The sequence below is a fragment of the Akebia trifoliata genome, chromosome 14 (genome assembly GCF_017979445.1).
Source record: "Akebia trifoliata isolate Shusen 1 chromosome 14, ASM1797944v1, whole genome shotgun sequence".
NCBI lineage: Eukaryota > Viridiplantae > Streptophyta > Magnoliopsida > Ranunculales > Lardizabalaceae > Akebia > Akebia trifoliata.
Window position 1 is genome coordinate 30,261,936 of NC_141388.1, and position 18,025 is coordinate 30,279,960.

The following is an 18,025-nucleotide window of genomic DNA, read 5'->3' on the forward strand; positions in this document are numbered from 1 at the left end:
AAAAATTCAAATTTGATTTTTTCTTCTCGTTCATGAACAATCTTGAGATGACTTTAACAAGATATTTCAATCAAACTCGAAAATAACCAAAAAGGGGATCTCGAAATTTGGATCATCTCGCTTAATTTCATAACATGTGTCATCTTGATCTTGGACTATTTGTTTATTTTTGAAGCCTTGATGAGTCCATTGGGGATAAAAGCTTGCACCCCTTACCAAATATAAAGAACACACCCAAATTTCATGGAGAGAGAGAGAGGTCAACGCCAAAAGCCAAAAACAAAACGCCAAAACAGAATTGAATTTTCAAAACGTTGCGTGCGGGAAGCAGCACGCGTTACGAGGTAGACTCCAAAAAGCGGAGATGAAATCCGAACTAAAGAGACGACGCAGAATCCAAAAATATTAAACAGAGAAAAAAAAGTGTGGACTTTGGAAATAGAGATATTGCAGAATGATTTGAAGTTTAGAGAGAGAGAGAGTAGAGAGTAGAGAGTAGAGAGTAGAGAGAGAAAAGACAAAGACCTGACTTTTATTCATTTTTTTTTTCTTTCTTAAATCCGGATAAAACGCGTAAATTTCGGCTAAAAACCCTCTCTTCCTGTTACCCTTTTGTTGTCTTCTGTACCCTTTGAGACACTCAATAAAACACAATTGTTGTTGTTGTTGTTGATGTTTCTCATGGATCTTCACCAACAAAGCAAGTGGGTTCAAAAAATCTCTTTTGGGTATTTGTGTTCTTGCCCTGTTTTGCTCAACTTTATCCTGTTTTTTCTTTCTATTGTTGATTAGTTGAAATGGGTTGATGTTGGGTTAATTGTATTTTTGATGGAAATATTAGTTTTTATTTTATTTTTTTTAAGAAACCCGTGTTGAGTTTATCTGGGGTTCATCTCCATTTTGTTGAAATATTAGGATAAAAAGGGGGGAATTAGAAGAGTCAAACAAGGAATCATGATGTTTGTTCTCACTGTCTCGTATTTGCTTGGAATTTTGATATCTTCTTTTGCTTTTTTAGGTGAATCCTTCTCCATTTTATTTGAATATATTTTAATTTTTTGAATGATTCCTTAATTCTGCTTCATAGACAACTGGTTTTGAATTCTGAGTGCTTGAACTTTATATTCTAATTTCTTAAAATGATTGTTTTGATGGATTAATGAATTATTTTGTTGGCTATGAAATCATCATCATAGTAACCAACTCTGGATTTTGACAATTATTTGGCAGTGGTCAGCTCGGTTTGATCCTAGAAAGTTTCAGAAAATAATCATGAAAAATTTTCGGTGATTATACAAATTATGTTTTGGGTTTAGTCCCCAAAACCCATCAACTTCAACCTCCCTATTTATTGAGATTTGAAGGTTGAAGAAGATAGAATCTTGAGGTTGAAAGGTGGGGTAGGGTAGGTGGTAAGAGGGGATGATTAATGGCAAATTGCCATTTAATTCGTTGATTTCATTGTTTGGTCCCCTTACTTGGTGAATCTTTCCGAATTTTCGGAAAAGAATGCCAAATTTTGTGGTAGTGATCATCATCATCATCATGGGTTAAAATCTTCTCATGGGGTTGGTACTCTATCTGAATTGTGTCGCAACTCGCAACCATGAGGTAGAAGGTTTAATCCCAGCTTACCCACCAAAAAAAACTGTACAGTTTCGAAATGAACTGATAGAAACCCTGATATGGGGAACACAATCTTACATAATTTGCTTATCAATATAGAATGAGATAGGTTACAACAAAATAAAGAAAAAATACTCGTTTCTTTTCACAATCCCAACGATTACGCATTTTTCTTACATAAAGTGATCTATATAGGCTGAAAGGAGTCTCCAAGCAGGTGCTTATATCAAGTACTATCTAGGAGAGGAAGATCCAAAAGAACTTGGATGAAGGCAATGAACGCAAATGCGAACTTATTCTTTAGTTTCAATAACAAAAGACTTGGCTTTGGATAGAGTGGAATGGTGGAACAAGATTCATTTAGCTGATCCCATTATTTCACTCTTGTCGTTATCTAGGAGAAGCACCTCCGTATTTGTAGAGAGGAGCATTCATCCGCAGTTGAGGGTAGTTTTGTTGCGATCTCTTGGAACATGGAAACACTTTGACATTGAATAAAAAATCAGCATTCTAGGGGACCATCAATATATTCCGCATATCATTGCTACCTACGCTAGATGACCCTGAAGAATGATCATAATGAGCGTAGATGCTTAAGTTTTCAATGAAATAAATGAAATCAATCATAATGAACGCTAAGCCATTGCATCAAATTGTATTAGCTTTTTTATTTTTGTTTATGCTTGATGTTTGGTTATTTCTTGACGAGTCCATCTTGGTACTGAATTCATTTAGAACTATAATCTGTAGAGCCTTTAAAGGTCAAAAGGCATTCTTAAATAGTTTAAACTTGTTTTTGAGAGATAATAACTATGATTAAAACTCTCAATGACTGGAATTGGTGGGAGAAAAATGTTCTTTTTTATTTGGACAGGTGGTTGTAACTTGTGGATAAATCAGCACAAGTTCCCATCATATAGGGTTGCCTGATGCCATGGAGGAGCCTACTGAATTCAATCAGAACTTTAATCTCTAAATCCCTTAGTGGTCAAAAAGCATTTCTTAATAATTAAACTACTTTTAGAGATAACCTCTGATTGGTGGGGGGAAACTTTTTCTTTTTTGGATGGATGATTCGTACTTGGATATTCCTTTTACTTGGAAAATTCCCTTTAATTGATACAATAACAACAAAACCTTATCCCAAAGATTCAGGGTCAACCAAATGAATCTTATTTCATTCATTCCACTTTCTCCAAATCAAGTCTTTTATTATTAAGAGTGAGTTCATATCTGCTTTCATTATCCCCATCTATGTTCTTTTGGGTCTTTTTTTTTGCTCTTTCAGGACCTTCAACTTGAAACTTGAATATTTCTTCTAACTGGGGCTGTAATCAACCTTCGTTGAACATGCCCAAACCATCGGACGACTTTTTCTTAGTTTATTGCATGTTGGAGACATTCCTACATTTTCCAAAATTCATTTGTTTCTAATTTTGTCTTTCCACTCATCCATCTCAACATCCTCATATCTGTGTGCTCAATTTTTTAACATGATACTTCTTGACCGCCCTGCCCAACATTCAACTCCATAAAGCATGTTTGGTCTTATTCCAATCTTATAAAATTTTCCTGTTGGCTTGATTGGTATGCATATGTCAAATAGTACTCTAGAAGCGCACCCTCCACTCTAACCGTCAAGCTGTGATTCTATGTGCAGCATCTTGCTCACTCTCTCCATCCTTATGTATGATAGACCCGAGATAATAAAATTGGTTGCTTGGATTGCACTTTCATTTGACTCTATTTATGTGAAAATTTGTACTAGTGCTATAAAACAAGAATCATGAGATGATCTTTTGGCACGGTGAGCATGGCATTATTGGGAGGATGATGTTAGAACTAGAATTGGCCACTCTGCTTTAGAGAAAATAAGGTGGAAATGTTAGCTTATTGGGTGTCTTTTGTTATCTGTTTACCAGTTAAACTGAGTTGTTGGCAATTTTTGTGGTTTACTTTTACTCCTTCGAATTTGTACTGGAAAAATTGCAAAATGGAGCTCACTTAGTTTTCAAAGTTGTCCACAATACATTGAATTTTATTTATTTATTTATTATTATTTTTTGGTGTGTACTGTGGGTGTGGGTTAAATCAATACAGTTGGATATACAAGTATGGTGGACACTTCTTTCAAATATCTCTGAATTTGCTAGACCTTTTGTAGAATCGATATATTTTCCATCCTAATGGAAGAAAAAAATCAATTTTATAATTCAAAACAAGATAATGATTAGATTCGTATTTGTGATGTATCACTTGTAAAATAAGAAGTTATTAAAAAACACTTATTTTCAATTTCTTTGACAGATTATGGCTCCCTTTAGAAATCGGTTGGCAAGGAAAGTAGGAGCTGATTACGGTATTGGTTTAAAGTTACTTAACAATTAGTATATTGGAATTTGGAAATTGTAATCATGGCTCCCGGAGGCCGCATCTTCAAGGAAGTCATCGAATCTCAGTCTACACTTGCCAACTATGATATATCAACTGCAAATGTAGAAACAAAAGCTGTTCCATCCACCAAGTCCACCATTACTTCAGGTGGAAAGTCGGGAATGTCGTCAACTAATGGTGTGCATGAGCTACTTGAGTGCCCTGTTTGCATGAGTTCGATGTACCCTCCAATTCACCAGGTTCGCTCTCTGTCCCAGATTCACTGATCTCACTGTTTCATATATATATATATATATATATATATATATGTTTGGGATCCGGTTGACTCGTGAGAAAACACATGATCCTAACTGTTTAGATACAAAACCCAACAATTGAGATTTATGCGTATCTTCTTGATAACACATATCTTGGAGATAGTTATCCCGAGGATAAATCTTAGCCATTGGATTTTGTTTTTAAACGGTTGAGATCATGTGTTTTTTCCATAAATCTTTCTTCATGAGTCAAGGGAAAGGCTTGGGGAGAGTTGGTCCCATGACCTAGGTTCAAATCTTGTTGACCCATCTTCACCCCCCATTTACCATTATATATATTTCGTAGAAATCAACAAAAAATATATCGTAGAAATCAACAAAAAATAAAAATTCTACTCAGTTTAGTACCATCTCGGGATGTTTCATCCAAGACATTCCGGTTTCACCCTAAACTGGAATGAAACATTGATCTTGAAACATTCAATGTTTCAGAGTGTTTTGCTCGAGACTTTCCCAAATGAAACATTTCACCAAGACGAGGTTTTAAACCTTGAATTGACCTATTACCCATTCATCAATTCTTTGAAGTGCAAAATCTTGATGCCAAATGCCAATGTGGCAAAAATATTCGTTAAGGAAGAAGAATGAAGAATTCATACTAGAGTTAGACTAAGGCTCCTTGATCCGATGCTAGAGGGTTGTAGAGGACAAAATTCTATGAACTTTGAAGAATTTTTTTTTTTAAAAAAGAGGTTATTTTTCACCATTGAATTTTAATTTTAAATTTGGGGGTTTGGTGGAAGTTTGTTAGCTGTCCATTTTCAAAACTTTGGATCAAACCCCCCCCCCCCCCCAAAAAAAATGTTTTTTGATTTTTTTTTTCAAAGTTCGTAGAGTTTTGTCCTTTACAACTCTGTAGCATTGGATCATTTTTTTGGATTCCATATTGGCAATCCAACACCACAGCCCTCTAGATTTCATGTAAAAATTCTCTTCATACTAAAGGGAACCATTCTCTATATTCCTTATTTAATTTCAGTTGTTAATTATGTTCTTTTGAATTATTTGGCTAATTTTGTTTCTCACCCATATTCTACCATGCATAGAATCTTTCCCCTATGAATGGCATCCCTTGAACTTTTAAAATTTTAAATAGAATAAATCTAATTAAATATATGATTTTTTTATTGTTAAATCTAGCGAAATAATCCCCCCCCCCCCCTTTCCATTATTTTCATGTTTTAAAATTTTCTTGTTATGGTTTTTTAACTTTAGCATATAAAATTATGGCATGGATGCATCTCAAATTGATCTAATCTTTCAGAAAGCTTATTTAATGTTTACATGTAGTGTCCAAATGGCCACACTTTGTGTTCAAACTGCAAGGCTAGAGTGCACAACTGCTGCCCAACATGTCGCTATGAGCTCGGTAACATAAGGTGCTTGGCTTTGGAAAAGGTGGCGGAGTCGCTTGAACTCCATTGCAGATACCAGAACCTTGGTTGTCATGATATATTTCCATACTACAGCAAACTTAAGCATGAACAACATTGTCGATTTCGTCCATATAATTGCCCTTATGCTGGATCTGAATGCTCTGTCACTGGTGACATCGCAGTCCTGGTTGCGCATCTCAAGGATGAGCACAAAGTTGACATGCATGATGGATGCACCTTCAATCATCGTTACGTCAAATCCAATCCTCAAGAGGTTGAAAATGCTACATGGATGCTGACTGTAAGTTCTTTAATAATATGTTTGTAGTTATCATATAATGTGTTCTTTAATTTATTTTGTTCAATTTCTACGTCTTTTGGCTACCCTCCACCCCCAAAAAAAATCCCCTTTCAAGGTGAGAACTTTTGGATGGTTCTGACTGTATTTTTCTTTTAAGGGTTTTATTAATGTGTACCCTAAGGAAACATTTTAAGATCCATTAAATAGACCTTGGAAATAAGCATTTGAGGGTGTTTATGGTAGAATTTTTTTGGGAGGCATTTTAAGTAGTAAATTTTTGGAGGTGTCACTTTCAAAGTGAGAATTTTTGGATGGTTCTGACTGTATTTTTCTTTTAAGGGTTTTGTTAACTTGTGCCCTAAGGGCGCATTTTAAGATCCATTAAATACACCTTGGAAATAAGCATTTGAGGATGGAAACTTTTTGTTGGGGATGCATTTAGTAAATTTTATTTTGGGGGTGACCCTTCCAAAGTGAGAACTTTTGGATGGTTCTGACTGTCCTTTTCTTTTAAGGGTTTTGTTATCGTGTGCCATAAGGGCACATTTTAAGATCCATTAAATACATCTTGGAAACTAGCATTTGAGTGGTAGAAATTTTTTTGAGGGCATTTTAGGTAGTAAATTTTTTTGGAGGTGTATGTAATGCATCTTAACATGTGCTCTTAGGGCACAAGTCAACAACATCCGTTCTTTAAAAATAACAAAGTAGAATAAATGTTCCTATTTTTATGATTTTTTTGTGTGTGAAAAATACTTATTATAAGAGTAACAAAAGGAAGGCCTTAGGGCACATTAACGACACCCTTTCTTTAAAACTGAAAAGTAGAATAAATGTTCTCATTTTTATGTTTTATGTTTTATGTTTTTTTTTTTTTTGGCGAAAAATACTTACTATAAGAGTGGAACAAAAGGAAGGCCTTATTGTTTTGTTGATCAATTGTTTTCAATGAATGTGGTGGGATTTTGCCTGAAGATCTTGTATTTTAGATGGGACATGATTTTTAACCAGTCTTCAGTTTTGTTTCTTTTTCTTTCTCTTGTTTATCTTTTTTTTTTTTTTTTGTAACTGTAAATAGAAGCAAAGACTCTAATACCAGATACTTTATCTAATTTAATAATATTCTATCCTCATTTCAATAAGATGATTTGGTATATTACAATACACGTTATTTTATTGCATCCTATGATACTTTAATACCTTTCTGCAATCACATGTTTGATTGATTACATTTTAAATCAACCATTGATCTCATTGGTTGAATGATTGATTTTACCGAAAATGCCCATCGTACTTTTGGTGGTCACTACTTGTCTATGAAGGTCATCACGGTCACATCCTGCTCGTTTTTTGAGTTTGCCAGAGCTGGTGGTACATTATATTTATGTCACCTCTGTCATAATCTCTCCGAAGGGAATAAGAAATCCAATCGTGCGGTTAGAACAAAACAAAATCTCGTTTGAGAGGTCTTGCATTAAAAAAAAACGAGATTGTGAGGCATGAGTTTACCAATTATGAGGGTTGTAGAGATAGAGTAAGGTATGGTTTTTATTGAACAAAGTAAAATACTAGTTAATGAAAAAATAATAGTTTTGACAATGACAGTGACGCTGCCATTGGAAAGGGTTGTACCAAGTTCGTGTTCTCAACAGAGCTTGGGCTCTTTGATACCATAAAGATGAAGGAAATTGGATTGACTTTCTTAGTTGAATTACAATGAACCCTAGTAAGGTTTATGTAGAAAGTAGACAGGAATCCTAAATAGAAATAAACTGTTATATACGGAAACTCAATCTAATTTAATAGTATTCTATCCTAATCTTCAGATAAGATGATTTGGTGTTATAACAATACCCATTTCTCTAATATATATATGTATATATTAAAAATGCTACTAACTTTTTTTTTCTTTTTTTCTACCTAATATCCGAACGGAAACATTTAACACTATTGTTTGAATCCTGTTATCTGGTGCAGGTGTTCAACTGTTTTGGTAGACAGTTCTGCTTGCACTTTGAAGCTTTCCAAGTGGGAATGTCACCTGTGTACATGGCCTTCTTACGATTCATGGGTGACGATGACGAGGCAAAGAAATTTAGTTATAGCTTGGAAGTTGGTGCACATGGTCGTAAACTGACATGGCAAGGAGTACCTAGGAGTATCCGAGATAGCCATAAGAAAGTTCGGGATAGTCAAGATGGACTAATCATTCAAAGGAATTTGGCGCTCTTCTTTTCGGGTGGTGATCGTCGGGAACTCAAATTAAGAGTGGCGGGCCGCATATGGAAAGAACAATGAGAATTGACTTGAAACCATTTACATGTTAAAAAAGAAGAAATCAGAAATATCGAATGGTTCCCATAAGTTTTTGTAAATTGGGTTAGCTATAGATTGCTTGCTTAAACGATTCGAAAGGTCAATTGTGTTGTACAATTGTTTTTTTTTTAAGAATGAGACTGAGCTATTTTTGCAATCTATGTATTAGAAAAGCTTAAATTATTTGTGTGGTAATCTTTGTCTTTCTGATTTGGGTGACTTCTTAGTGATTTGGTTACTGTTGTATAGGAATCATGCCCTTGGTATTAGAGTATTATTGGATGCACTGGAATAAGGCGTATTGTTATAAATCGAATCATCTCTAAAGATTATGATAAAAGTATTATTAGATTAAATTACATTACGTTTTCTTGAATTAGAATTTGTTTCTTTTTTATTATTCTTTATTTTTAATGGGATTCATTGCAACCATAATTTTAAATCTCATTCGAGACTAAGATGACTTGCTCGAGTCATCTCCGTAGTGTGTCTAAGCCTTCACACCATTTTGCGAGATAAACGAGATTAGACGTCAAATCGAGTTAAATCGAGTTTTAAAACCATGATTGCAATATCTCCCTCTACCAACTCGCCAAACTAAAGCAAAACATTGGGGGTAGAGCCATGATTGCAATATCTCCTCCCCCTCTGGTTTGGGTTGGGGTAGTTGCAATCCCCTATGGTTTGGGTTTGGGTTTAGTTATTAAGTCCATTTAACTATCGAGTTGAGCTAAGCTCGTTTAATAATAGAGCTGGGTTTTGATTTGAATGTAGGCCTAATGGGTGGCTAGGCTTGCTATACTATATTAAATACAATATAAAATAATTTTATTATACATTAATAATGATCCCTTTTATCTTCTTAGGGACTAAATTTTAGCCTGAAAAGCTTGGCCCATTTAAACCCTGACCCAACTCGGTCCATTGACAACCCTAATTGTAATTCATATCTTGTAACTTGCTTTCAAAAAACATTAGAAGGGGGCATGTATTTGCATATCGATCAAAATGACGTAGTGAAAGTGAGTGAATCAATAGATTCAATAAGAATTAAGATATTGCGTTTAATGGAACACACAAAACCATGTTGAATTAATAGGTTAGAACATGGAAAAAAAAGAAAAAAAAAATTTAATTGAAACAAGAAAAGTAATTAAATTTGAAATTTATTGAATGAATAATAATTTAAAATTCGTATGTGAAACTTCTTATATAGGACCTTGCTTATTTGTACAGCAAGCCGTTGCAAATGTAAAATTTTGTGTTTGCAGAGATTTACGTTTACTGAATTTTATGTAATTTTACGATTATGGTGCTTGGTTGTGTCAAATGCAAAATTTTACGCTTGCTTGGTTATCCTGCAAACACAAAAAATAAAATAAAAATAAAAAATAAAAAAATAAAAAAATAAAAATCCCGCATATCTATTGTTGGTGGAATTATTGAGATGAGTCAGCAGGTAACACTTTTTATTTAAATTGTTATGAAAATTTTGGTTCGATTAATATAGAAAAATCTGCATTTTTTTTGTTACCCGAATAAACAGAACAAAAACAGATTTAGTCTTTGTCGCCATTGAAAATGAAGCTGAAGCTTCAAATCTCTGAAATTATTTTTAGAAAAGAAAAACAGAGAGAGAGAGAGAGAAATTCACATATGGAGTTTTCAATTCTGTCGCGTACAGCTCCTGCATAGAAAGATGAAAGATAAGGAAATTGTTCTTAGAAAAGAAAAAACAGAGAGAGAGGCTGCAAGTCGTATTGTGTGTACTCTTCAAGTCGTGTTTATAGAAGAAACTCAACTAAGTCGTGTTTATAGAGGAAATTCAACTATTAGAAAATTTTATGGAACTATTTGCTCCAGAAAAATTTATGGAAGTTTCATTGGAATTTTGACTTAATTTTATGTTAGTTTATGGTGCGCCCACATGTTAAATAATAATTAAGCAAATATATTTGGCAAAATTTGGAAAATGTTTATGTTTATTAACTTTTGCAGTGCAAACAAGCAAGGCTTAGATAATTTCATCATAACAACTTAGAATCCTTCTAAAATATTAAAAATTAACATCTCTAACCTATACATAACATAATAGCTACTTTCTAAACCTATTAAATACTCTATTAAATACTTCTAAGCACTTCTAATTGTAGTGTAAATAATAAAAAAGAATTTAGAACAAAATATAAACTAACTATGAAATAGAAATCCTATTAAAACTAAATATATTCATACTAAAACTAGAAAATATAAATCCTACTAAAATTAAGAACTACTAAGATTCTAATTAAGATTGTAGATGTCCTACATCACAAAATGACTTATTTTTTATGATTACAGAATTAAATGGATATTTTGTAATTTTGAAACTAAAATTAGATTTTTTACTAAAATGAGATAGGCGTTGTAGGCATCAAAAGTTTAAATTGAACTCTATATCCTTCACAATCACAAAAAAGTCCTTAGAAATTATAAACGGGCCACAAATCAAAATTGGACCCATTAATTAGGAACACACCTTTTATAGTTTGGATTTGGGTTTTCGCAGATAAAGTCCATGATTTAAAACAAAAGTAAATAATCCAAAATGTTGGGTCCTACACCCAAATAAATGAGTTTGGCCCATCAATAGTTTAACCAATCAAAGCTCTTTAAGTCAGGGCATAATTGGGAAGTTAAATTTACTTTAAGTCTACAAATATCAAACCCTCCCTCATTTAGAAGGGGATCGGGAGCATTCTCTCTCAAAAGACAGAAGCTTTCCCTTTAAAAAAGAAAAAACTCTCAAACTCTCCTTTAAAGATGAAGCAAAATTATTTAAGATAATCAGATTTCGATTAAAAAAAAGATCAAGTTTAAAGTCCTTTTTCGAAAGTCAAGAAATCATTCTCAATTGATAAAACGTGAAGTTCGGAGATAAGAAAATCTACAAAAACCTCTATAAAAGATTAAGCACAAACAAAGTCACCGTCAAAGCAACCTTTTTAGTCGATCACGCGCAAAGCCCAAAGAGAATAAAGCTACACATGTATCACCACTATTTTGTACTTAATTGTTAATAGGAGGAAAACACTGAAATATTTATCTATATTTTCAACAAAATCAATATAAAATCATTTATAATCTTATATTATGAATGTCGAGGTAAATCTATAAAATTTATTGTCGATAGATGTATTTGTGGTCACTCCAATTCTGATGTCGAACCACTTCACCTCAACCTTTTCTCATTATAATATATGGTAAAGATGTGTGATTCGTACAAGTGAGAAATCAAATTGGACAACATGGGTGGCACATTGGAGTTCTCTAATATTGAAAGAATAAAAAGAAGACTAATACATTTGATTAAATTATATTTATAGCGATAATTAGGTATTAAATTTTAACACAAAGAAATCAACGTATACCCAAGAAAACATAGTTTATCTTTGGCCTACATGACTCAACACAAACTCATTTCTTTTGCAAAATTTACAAATTTTAGTGAGTGAATTTCGAGTCAGTTATCATTAGTCTTTTTAATTATTTAAAATGTTGGAGAGTTTTTTGAGTTGATTAGGACGAGTTGATGAATTAGATCTAAAAGGTTTGTTGGACCGAGTGACCTCGAAATTTTAACGAGTCGACTCAACGAGTTAGAAATTATGAGGTCAAAAAATAGGTAGGACAGACGTGCGAACGTGGAGGCAAAGTAGGAGTTGGTGAGCTGTCAACGGTTCAGAACTCAAAACGAATTTCCCGCGAAACAGAAGCTGTTAGAACCCAAAAAACCAAGGGAAGAAGAAGAAGAAGAACCAATCTCTCTCTCTCTCTCTCTGACACACCAACAATAGCCTCATCTCTCTTCTATCATTTCCTTTGCTCTCTCTCTCTCTCTCTCTACTCCTGTCGATCTGATCCCAATTTGCCTGGTAAGGCACATTCATCTTTCCATCTCCCAAATTTTTCTTTTCGATTTGATCGAATGATTTCGAAGATAAACTTTACAACCCATTTTTGAACAATTATTGGGAATTTTGAGATTTTTTTTGTTTACCTTCTTTTTGAGGGGATGGAGGGCATTTGATTTATAATGTGATATTTATTATGGAGGATGGATTCTATGGGATTAGAAGAATTTGGGTTTTATGTAATTTGGGAGTATTTCCTTGATGTGGGCAATTGATTTGCAATGAATTTACCATACATTTACAACTCATTTTTGAATTATTATTGTGAATTTTGAGAAATTATTTTGTTTTTCTTCTTCTATATATATATGAGGGGAGTGGAGGGTATTTGATTTATTATGTAGGCTGGATTCTATGGGATTAGAAGAATTTAGGTTGGGTGCATTTGCTTGATATGGGCATTTGATTATCGATGAATTTACTACTCATTTTTTTTTTAATTATTACTGTGAATTTTGAGATTTTTTCTTTCTTTTTGAGGGGGTGGAGGGTGTTTGATTTATAATGTGATATTTATTATGTAGTCTGGATTCTTTGGGATTGGGCGAATGCGGATTACGTAATTTGGGGGCATTTTCTCGACATGGGCAATTGAGTCTCTATCTGGGTTTTGTGTGCTTGTGAACTGCAATATGTTCTGTTGTGGAGGTGCAGAGGAGGAGATGTCCGGTCCGCCCATTAGCCAAAATACTGCTCCACCTAAAGGGGTGAATCAATTTGGTAATATTTTGTTGTTTTAACCATCTCGTTCTGTTGTTATCTTCTTGTTTTACATTAATTACCTTTACTAGGAACCTATGTAAGATGTTGTTTATGGTTGTTTTAAATATGGATCTTTTAAGATCTAAGATCAAGAGCTCATTTTATTAATATAAACATAAATGTATACATAATTTCCTTTTTGATTTCTCATGTATGAAACTTATAAATCCTACATTTTTTTCGACGCTGAATCATATTGATTACTCGTTCTTGTCATCTTAGTATGTTCTTCGATCAACTAAATCTTAGAAGGTGACTCGAAGAATGTTGTCTAGTTCTTGAAGACCAGTTCGGGCTCTATTCATAGGCACCTGAAGTTAAAAATTTGAAGACATTAGTATCATAGTCACGAAATTCTCCAACTTATGAAAATCGTGGCTTTTTTCCATCACCGATTTAATCAACTACTTTTTCAATAAATCATGACTTTTACAAACTTTGCTGAAGACGATGGTGACGATTTTATTGATGAAACATTAGATAATGAGGATAACATTGAATCTTTTTATATTTTGAATAATATAAACCTTGAATGTGTTGTGGACTTATAGTTAATTGTTGTGGATGCAAGGATGATATCTATACGACGGTTTGGTGATTTATTATTGTGGTTTAAAACGACATTTGGTGATATAATATGAGAACACCACTTAGTATGGAGAATTACACAGATTTTAGCCTAGGCCGACTTTTTTTCCCCATTTTTCCCAACGTTTTCAGTTTTTTCCCTTGAGGACTTATTACCTAATCCCGACTAGTGATAAACGTTGCTGCCATCTTTTGTTAAGGATTTTGTAAAAGTTTGCCCGTATACTCAATTCCTTTGCTTATCGATCCTCTATATACTTCATTGTTTGATAAGAGGCATTCTTTGTGTAATTTTTAGGGAGTGAGAGAGAGCCTCCTAGGGGTTCCCATGCAGCCAGGAGTGGGGCTCCTCAGAAGGTCTTACCCATTGAAACACCAGCGTTATCCTTGGATGAGTTGAACAGATCTACTAGTAACTTTGGTACAAAGGCTTTAGTTGGAGAAGGGTCTTATGGTCGAGTTTTCTATGCAACCTTAAGTACCGGTCAGGCTGCCGCGATAAAGAAGCTAGATCCAAGTTCCTCACAAGAGCCAGATTCTGATTTTGCTGCTCAGGTGACTTTGTCGAAGCAATTTTTTTTTTTTTTGAAAAAAAGAAGCAATATTATATGGTTTCATACTGACGCGACACATTTTATTTTTAACATTTGTGGATGCAGTTATCAATGGTTTCTAGACTTAAGCACGATCATTTTGTGGAGTTGCTGGGGTACTGTCTAGAGGCGAATAATCGTATATTGGCATATCAGTTTGCAACAAAGGGCTCTTTACATGATGTATTACATGGTACATATGATTTCCTTTATATGAATTTCTAAATCAACCTGCTAACCAACAAACTACTCTGTTGGAGAGAGGAAGAACTATGAATATAGCGGGTCACAGGACTTAACTAGGGTATGACACACCCAAGAGCGGAGGAAAATATACACTCAAACACTCCCCATCACCCATAAGGGTGGAAAGAATTGAACCCGTGACATATACGAACCTAGCACTCTGATACCATATTAACCAATCGACTAGGGTCACGGAGCTTAACTTGAGTATTGCATACCCGAGAGTGGAGGAAAATATACACTTTAGCACTCCCCCTCACCCATAAGGGTGGAAAAAATCTAACCCGTGACCTATACGAACCTAGCGCTCTGATACCATGTTAACCAACCAACTACTCCAAAACACCAATCCGTTTGAGAGAGGAACTATGAATATAAGAGGGTCACAGGGCTTAACTGGAGTATAACACACCTGAGAGTGGAGGAAAATATACACTCAACACAACCCATATTTGAGACGGGTTTCTAATTCAATAGTATGTCTTGGAGGCTTAATCAAGGATAATTACTTATTTACATTTTTTGTGTAGGGAGGAAAGGAGTACAAGGGTCTGAACCAGGGCCAGTTCTCAGCTGGAACCAACGAGTCAAAATTGCTTCGGGTGCGGCAAAAGGTCTTGAGTATCTTCATGAAAAGGTCCAACCTCCTATAGTCCACCGAGATGTCAGATCGAGCAACGTTCTTCTGTTTGATGACTTCGTTGCAAAGATAGCTGATTTCAATTTGACCAATCAGTCCCCCGATACAGCAGCTCGTCTACATTCAACTCGAGTCTTGGGAACTTTTGGATACCATGCTCCAGAGTATGCTTATTATCACCATAGGAGTCTCCAATCCAATGCACTACCCATTCCACCATCCATTTTGGATCATGGGATGACCCAAAATGGTGGCTTCTCCATTTTTTGGAGGGAAAATTTTTCAGACAGTATGAAATTTGGGTTGAATTAAAAAAAAAAAATTAGAATATTTATGGATAGCCATTTTGGGGTAGCATGGTTGGAGTGCATACCCCATGAATATCCAAAGTGGCTATCCATAAGCACATGGTTGCCCATTAATGGAGATGGAGATGGGTACCCCCGTTGGAGTTGCTCTAAGAATTGATTCAGGCTGGGTACCAAATCTCCGATTGAACCTTTATTTTTTTATTTTCTCTACTAAGGTAGTTGGAAATCTTAGTGGTTCTGCTATCCATATAAAAGAAGTATGAATGTGGTCGATGATATTTTTCTAAATTTAACACAACCGAGCTCGAGAAACTACAAAATAGGTAGCCAGCCTATTTGAATTTAGCCATTGTTGTCACCTCTAGTGTCTCAACCCATTGCATGTAATTCACACCAACATCGTTATTTATTTATTTTTAATCTTGTTAGGGGATGTTATGGATTCTAAAAGTTTGATTTTTCAATCTTCTTGTTTCTTGAATCAGGTATGCGATGACAGGGCAATTGACACAAAAAAGTGATGTCTACAGTTTTGGTGTCGTTCTTCTAGAGCTTTTGACGGGGAGAAAGCCAGTAGACCACACCATGCCTAAAGGACAACAAAGTCTTGTTACTTGGGTGTGTCATCTTCATTCTAATTTAATCCCAATTTATGTTGTTTCGACTCCTCTGTATCTTTAGTTGCATTTCTAATTGCGTTCTACGATCATGTAGGCAACTCCGAGATTAAGTGAAGACAAAGTTAAGCAATGTGTGGATCCCAAACTAAATAACGATTACCCTCCAAAGGCCATCGCAAAGGTTAGATTGGAAATCTCGGTTAGATTTGATACCTATAGAAACATATCTAATATTTCTATGTGTTTGTATGTGTGTGCAAATGTGTCAGATGGCAGCCGTTGCGGCATTGTGTGTTCAATATGAAGCAGACTTCCGGCCAAATATGACGATCGTTGTTAAGGCTCTCCAACCGCTCCTTAAACCAGCGGGACCCGATTCTCACATGTAACTTATTGTTCTTTGTTTCCCTTGTTATTACCATTGAACTTCTTGAACTAAATTTAGATCTTGTGTGAAACAAACTTTTGAGAAAGAATATCTGGTTCAATGTTTTCGTTTCATTTTGACATATAAACTTTGGAATAAAACTGCTTTGAGAAGAATGCAACAATTCTAGTTCAATATTTTTTATCTGTTTATTCGAATTCTTCGGCATTAAGTACATTCACCTTTCATGTCAATGTGTGTATGGTTTGTTACTCACTTTGGAGTAGAAACTGAAGATTTGGTAAAGTGTGAGTCCGATGAGTTGGGTTCTTAAAAAACAACAGCTCTATAAGAAATTGGTCTGCCTCTGGTCCACGCATATTGTCTCTCTAAAGAGGTTTTTCAAATATTTGTACGTGGGGGTGTTTTCCATGGATTTTACAAACCAAAAAATCTTAGTTTGGAATTTTTTGTTTTCTTATTTAAAATCAATTCTATGTGAGCATACTTGAAGATAAAAAGTGTTCAGGGACAAGTCTTCAATTCAACAAATAGAACTTGTAAACAAAATTAGAGTGAGTTATTTGTATCATGAATCTTAATATTTTGGCCCAATTTGTCGACATGTTGGAACAAATAAAGATTCAAAGACAGTGTCTTACATGTTTTAGACTTGAATTGCTGCATATTTTGTTTTCCCTACATTTTGGTATCTACTTTCCAACTACATCGCCATTTTCATGGCATCTAGAACTCAAAAATTATTGAGCCCAATTCAACAAGACTCAAAAGTTTTGATAGACCAAATTTTAAGAGATGGCAACATAAATTTCATTTTTTTTTAATTATTGACCACCCTCAAAGTTGTGTGTGTTTTGAACAGTTATTACCCAACAGTTGCTAAAAGTTACACCGTCGTTGAAATACGAAAGAAACAAAAGTGGGAAGCTGATTGTTATAAATGTTGTGGTCACGAAAAATGTATGTTAGACATATTGGTCTGTGTGAAAGAGAAGTACCCAATAGGTGCAATACGTGTTTTAAGTATATCAGTTCTTTGCAAGATCCTAAGAATTTTTTTTACAAAAGGCATGGATGGAATAGAGTATACAAGGCATCAATTAGGTTCAATGGGAAGAACAATAAATATATAAATATGTGATAGAAAATGTATTATAACTACACTTCAAATCAAAATTATGTACGTAAGTAGATGATAAGCAATGCCAATTAATATATCTATAACTAATTCACTAAAGTGTTGCAGTTGCAAGAACACTTTTCAGTAGAACCCCACCTATGCAGGTGTGGATACCAACTAAGGGAAGAGTCATAAAAGCAACCTTAGAGTTGAGTTCATTGTAACTTGGAATCACCAATAAACTCGACAGCTTTACAACGATTCCCATCCAACCAACTTTGCATGATTGAATCTATTTCTCATTGAGTCTTCCTATGAGCCAAGAAGAGTTCGATGGTTGTGGGTTCCTCCATAATAGGCTAATTAAATGGGGCACGAAACCCTTCACCATATGATCATAATCCATAAGTTTTCCAGCTATGGTGGTAGGCCTAGTATGGACTTGAAAACATGTTCATTTGTTGTGAAACATTC

General features: G+C 34.5%; 2 protein-coding genes across 4 annotated transcripts; both read left to right on the plus strand.

Moving 5' to 3' along the window:
• The first annotated feature begins 253 nt into the window (after positions 1–253).
• On the plus strand, positions 254–8,540 carry LOC147386721 (E3 ubiquitin-protein ligase SINAT2-like). Of its 3 annotated transcripts, none has more exons than XM_086422963.1 (4): positions 254–728; positions 3,934–4,259; positions 5,628–6,014; positions 7,992–8,540. In XM_086422963.1, exons 2-4 carry the CDS (start codon positions 4,041–4,043, stop codon positions 8,310–8,312), a joined length of 927 nt encoding a protein of 308 aa, XP_086279089.1. In that variant the 5' UTR covers positions 254–728; positions 3,934–4,040; the 3' UTR covers positions 8,313–8,540. The 3 variants fall into 3 exon arrangements, with proteins under 3 accessions (XP_086279089.1, XP_086279091.1, XP_086279092.1); XM_086422965.1 differs by having other exon boundaries at positions 254–704; XM_086422966.1 differs by lacking the exon at positions 254–728 and adding an exon at positions 792–1,018.
• A 3,562-nt stretch (positions 8,541–12,102) lies between these two features.
• LOC147386722 (Protein kinase superfamily protein) lies at positions 12,103–16,544 on the plus strand. Its single transcript, XM_086424122.1, has 8 exons — positions 12,103–12,244; positions 12,808–13,003; positions 13,932–14,188; positions 14,293–14,419; positions 15,003–15,276; positions 15,909–16,041; positions 16,138–16,224; positions 16,313–16,544. Exons 2-8 carry the CDS (start codon positions 12,916–12,918, stop codon positions 16,430–16,432), a joined length of 1,086 nt encoding a protein of 361 aa, XP_086280248.1. The 5' UTR covers positions 12,103–12,244; positions 12,808–12,915; the 3' UTR covers positions 16,433–16,544.
• Positions 16,545–18,025: the final 1,481 nt, after the last annotated feature.

Excerpts from the sequence above, each read along its gene's own strand:
- LOC147386721 (XM_086422963.1), top strand. The coding sequence starts at position 4,041 with ATGGCTCCCGGAGGCCGCATCTTCAAGGAAGTCATCGAATCTCAGTCT. Across the intron at positions 4,260-5,627 it reads TGTACCCTCCAATTCACCAG|TGTCCAAATGGCCACACTTT; the intron begins GTTCGCTCTCTG and ends GTTTACATGTAG. Across the intron at positions 6,015-7,991 it reads ATGCTACATGGATGCTGACT|GTGTTCAACTGTTTTGGTAG; the intron begins GTAAGTTCTTTA and ends TATCTGGTGCAG.
- LOC147386722 (XM_086424122.1), top strand. The coding sequence starts at position 12,916 with ATGTTCTGTTGTGGAGGTGCAGAGGAGGAGATGTCCGGTCCGCCCATT. Across the intron at positions 14,420-15,002 it reads TTTACATGATGTATTACATG|GGAGGAAAGGAGTACAAGGG; the intron begins GTACATATGATT and ends TTTTTTGTGTAG. Across the intron at positions 15,277-15,908 it reads TTTGGATACCATGCTCCAGA|GTATGCGATGACAGGGCAAT; the intron begins GTATGCTTATTA and ends TTCTTGAATCAG.